Raw genomic sequence first — 5,057 nt, forward strand, 5'->3', positions numbered from 1 at the left:
TTCCGCTCTTTCTAAAAATCAAGAAAAATTTATGTTTTAAAAAAGATCTGTATATATCTATATCTATATCTATATCTATATCTATATCTATATCTATATCTATATCTATATCTATATCTATATCTATATCTATATCCATATCCATATCCATATCCATATCCATATCCATATCTATATCTATATCTATATCTATATCTATATCTATATCTATATCTATATCTATATCTATATCTATATCTATATCTATATCCATGGGAGCAGAGGCACATAGAGGTAATCCCTAAGGAGTCACTGATGGTGCCCACATCCTACTTCCTGACCACCTCCTGCAGCAGAGCCCCTGGTGTGGAGGAGGCCCCTGGGCACGGTGACCAGGACCCCAAGGAGGGCCCGGTTCTCTGAGGGCACAGTCAGCACCTCCTTCCAGGAGAAGCCCCAGAGACCGGGACCTCCCTCACCTCTTGCCCTTTGTATGTGCAGACACCTCCCATATGCAAATGCCCACACGGCCACCAGACACACACACAGTTGGCGTCCACTTAAATGCAGGGCCTCCTCACCCTGGAGAATACTTTCTGGGGGACGAGGACTTCACCTACAAGATATGACTCCCCTGTGGCTCTTCCTCTTCCTGCTGTCAGCTCCCAGATGTGAGTGACTCAGGGCTCAGACCTGAGGAGATGGGGACCCTGCATCTGAGCCCAGGACTCACTGTGTTCTCTCTGTCCCAGGTGTCCTGTCCCAGGTACAGCTGCAGGAGTCGGGCCCAGGACTGGTGAAGCCCTCGCAGACCCTCTCCCTCACCTGCACTGTCTCTGGATTCTCCATCACAACCAGTGGTTACTGCTGGGAATGGATCCGCCAGCCCCCGGGGAAGGGGCTGGAGTGGATGGGGAATATCTGGTATAATGGAGACACTTACTACAGCCCCTCCCTCAAGAGCCGAACCTCCATCTCCAGAGACACGTCCAAGAACCAGTTCTCCCTGCAGCTGAGGTCCGTGACCACCGAGGACACGGCCATGTATTACTGTGCCAGAGACACAGTGAGGGGAAGTCAGGGTGAGCCCAGACACAAACCTCCCTGAGGAGACAGAATGGCTGGGCTACAGGGAGCGTCCAGGACACCAGGGGGCGCTCAACATGAGGAACTGGCCAGGTCCAGGAGCAGGTGGATAGTTGAGCAAATACACCATTTCCTGCTCTGTCTTAAATTAGTTTTTCTCTGAGGCTCAGCCACAGAGCTCACAGGAAGCCCTTTCCTAGGTTTACTTTTAGGGATTGTGTTTGTTATCAAAAAGGGGGCTCTGTTCTATGGATGAAAGGGACGATATGCTAACCTGACAAGCTCAGGGGAGGCCAACTAACCTGAATGGCAGTTGTACAAACTCAGAGACCTAACATAACCACAAAACATGGTCTGAAAATTAAATATTTAACTACAAACAGGTTATGGTGGGTAGTCATGTCCTAGGCCAGTATTTTCCCTACAAAGATCAACTTAGATCTTTACTGAGCCCATATGCCTTTTTGCGTCTAAGGTAACATATCTGTGAGATGTTTGGGTACCTTGTAACTTCCTTTTTTTCCCTGGGCCCCTCAGAGCACAACAAATGGCACCAGAACATTCCCTCATTGTTATTGTTATCAAGTTAATCGTCAACTGTTAATTATCTTAAACTATCCTGTATCCACCTCTGTAAATGATGCACCTGTCCATCATTTCACTTTTACCCTATCCCAGAGGTCTCCCCGCTTTGCTTTCTCCCACCTCCTTAATCCATCACCAATGAATTTCCTGTAACTCCCCTCTGTCCCTTTCATTTGATGGCAATGTATAATCACAGATGTAACCCGCCATTCTCCGGAGCGTTATCTCAATTCATTGAGGTTCTGATTACCGGCATATGTCCACAGTTTGACTCAAATAAACTCACAAAATTCTTTACAGGTCTGAATGTTTTTAACATTAACAGTTCTTTCTTTTTCACGACTGCACAGTGTTCCATGATGTATATGTACCGCAGTTATCCAATCATCTGCTAATGGGCACTTAGGCTGTTTCCAAAGCTTAGCTGTTGTAAATTGCACTGCCATGAGCATAGGGGTGCATGCATTCTTTCTGATGAGTGTTTTGGGTTTCTATGGATGAATTCCTAGAAGTGGGAGAACTGGGTCAAATGAGAGTTCCATTTTTAAATTTTAGATGGAATTCCATATTGTTTTCCATAATGGCTGCCCCAGTCTGCATTGCTAATGGACCAACTAAACTGAAAAACAAAAATAAACCCAGAGACAGAGAAGCATGAACAGACCATGGAGCCTCAGAGGGAAGGCGGTGGCGGGGGGGGGGGGGGGGAAGAGATCAGCCCATGGACTTGTCTGCATATATGCCTCACCCGGGGACACAGACAATGGGGTGGTGAGGGCCTGGGAGGGAATGGGTGTGAGCAGGGATGAGGATAATGGGAGAAAAGGGGGACCTATGTAATACTTCAACAATAAAGATTAGGAGAGAGAGAGAGAGAGAGAGAGAGAGAGAGAGAGAGAGAGAGAGAACCTCCTGTTCACTATCCTGGCACCCAGTCCCCACCTTGCTCTCTCCCACCTCCATGTCTCCTCACCTTCCCTCCTTAACTTCAAATGCACAAATGCAGCTGCAAACATTTATTCTCCAGAGCACTGGAGGTCTTGCTCTACAACAGCTGTCGACAGTTTGGCCCCAATAAAATCTAATAAACAGGCTCTCCATGTTTGCACAGTTCTTACATCAACGTGTTGTCTTTTCTTCATTTACCACATATGTTCACACACGTTTCTTCCCGTGCGGAGAGAGAGGTGCACACAATTACAAAAACCTGCTGCCTCCACATGATGGTGGTGGTGACTCTAAAGAGTTCACACCCTTTGGTGTGGGGATGACGCTCCAACCACTGAGCCCACCAGCCAGGCTCCATGTGTCAATGATGGAAACTCTCCCACTGTGAGAGGCTGGAAACAGGGCTTTTGCACACGAACAGCAGGGAAGTTGAGGGAAATGTGTGCTTTCGGGAGGCAGCTGTGTGCTTGTGAGAGTGGCAGCAGGTTAGAGACAGAGGCTGCGGCCACAGCGTCCAGCCCAGCCTCTCCTGCCCCCTCACATGCATATGTTAGAGTTTTGTGGACGATCTGATTGTGGAAAATAACAAGGAGAATCTTTCAGGATCAAAATAAAAGCAGCATTCAATGCAAATTCTATTCCCAAACTCCAGAAAGGTGACATGGCCCAGGGCAGGTAAAGGAGAGTGAGAGGAAGCCCCATCCACTTGCCTCTGGGGGAGCACCCCTGGGTCCTCATCAAAAGCCGGAGGAAGGAGGACTCTCAACCCTGGAAACTACCCCCAAAGGAAAGGAAGGAGGAAGGGCGGGTCAGGACAGGACCCCTTGTGGCCAGCATCCTTGAGTCCTTTCCCATCTGGGGTCACCCCTAGGATGACAAGGTCAGGCATGCAGCTCAGGGTCACAGCTGCACCTTATATGCAGACTCCATGCAAATGGGGCTCTCCTCCTGCTCATAAAAGGGGGCCCTTGCCCGGCATGTTGGGGAGACACCCAGAACCCAAGCGCCTGAGACAGGACCCCAGAGGCTCCACCATGGACTTGGTGCCAAGCTGCGTTTTCCTCCTGATCATTTCTCAAGGTCATTGTCAGGAGTGGGGAGCGCTGAGCCCTGTGCCTGTGCCTGTTTGTGCTTCCATGTGATTCTAAGTCCCCCTGTGTCTCTGTGTTTGCAGGTGTCCAGTGTGAGGTGCAGCTGGTGGAGTCTGGGGGAGGCGTGGTGCAGCCTGGGGGGTCTCTGAGACTCTCCTGTGCAGCCTCTGGATTCACCTTCAGTGGCTACTGGATGAACTGGGTCCGCCAGGCTCCAGGGAAGGGGCTGGAGTGGGTCTCACACATTAGTCATGATGGTAGTAGTTACATATACTACGCTGCCTCTGTGAAGGGCCGCTTCACCATCTCCAGAGACAACGCCAGGAACACGCTGTACCTGCAAATGAGCAGCCTGAGAGCCGAGGACACGGCCCTGTATTACTGTGCAAGAGACACAGTGAGGGGAAGTCAGTGTGAGCCCAGACAATAACCTCCCTGAAGAGACAGCAGGGCTGGGCTGCAGGTGGCGCTCAGGACCAGCAAACCCAGGTCCCAGCTCAGAGGCTGTCCCTGGAGGAGTTGTGAGGGCTTCCTATTGGGATCAATGCTTCCTTCCCTCCTCATGTCCCCAGGGCAGGTCCTGCTTCCTTCTCTGTGTCTTTAATTAGATTCTCTGCAGGAAAACAGCAGGAAGTGGCTGTGTTTCAGATGTGGTTGACTTCTCCTCTGCGCCCTTCCTGTCACCAGGTCCCTGATGGTCGCTCTCTGGGTTGACAAGGAAAACATTTGTAGGGGCTTCCGTCGCCTCCCTGAGAGCGACGTCCCCCTCCCTCCACGCAGTGCTGAGCAGGGAACACGGAGTCCAGGCCCCAATCCTCACCTGAGGGTGTCAGCCCCTCGCTCTGCCCCAGGAGGAGCCCTTTGGGGGCAGTAAGCCTCTTGCCTCTCGCTGACATGGCTGCACATGGAGGTGCAGGTCGGACCCTGCAGGTGCTGCCTCTCTGTGAGCCTGGAAGCGCCCACCTCTCCGTGTGCCCCAGATGGAGGCAGGAAGCCCTGCTGGCCCTGTTCCCTGTGGGTCTCAGAACCTGGTCCCAGGGGATGTGTCCCAACACCTGTCCCGCTTCCCCTGGAGAACCACCTGCATCCTGAGAACCTGTTGAAGGGAGACCTGGTCCCACCCACCTCTGCTGTGCCTCCAGCTCCGCAGACACCACCCCATCCTCACCCTCTGTCCTCTGCCGCCCACACTCTTACCCCATGGGGCCTGCACAGGACGTCCCATGGGGATGTGCTCTGCCCTCTCCTTTCCGCCCTGGTTGTTTTTCCTTAAATGCAGCCCCACATCATCCCCTCATGCCCATCTCCTGTGCCAGACCCTCCCTGAGACGCCAGGGCCAGGCCACTCAGCCGCCCTGCTGAGCCCTC

At 51.7% G+C, this 5,057-nt stretch overlaps 1 gene segment (V, D, J or C); it reads left to right on the plus strand.

Moving 5' to 3' along the window:
- The first annotated feature begins 604 nt into the window (after nucleotides 1-604).
- Nucleotides 605-4,792, plus strand: LOC114229860 (immunoglobulin heavy variable 4-38-2-like). The segment is given in 4 exon segments: nucleotides 605-650; nucleotides 732-1,055; nucleotides 3,854-4,086; nucleotides 4,715-4,792. Coding segments are annotated over 4 exon segments (681 nt in total).
- Nucleotides 4,793-5,057: the final 265 nt, after the last annotated feature.

The sequence above is a fragment of the Eptesicus fuscus genome, chromosome 5 (assembly GCF_027574615.1).
Source record: "Eptesicus fuscus isolate TK198812 chromosome 5, DD_ASM_mEF_20220401, whole genome shotgun sequence".
NCBI lineage: Eukaryota > Metazoa > Chordata > Mammalia > Chiroptera > Vespertilionidae > Eptesicus > Eptesicus fuscus.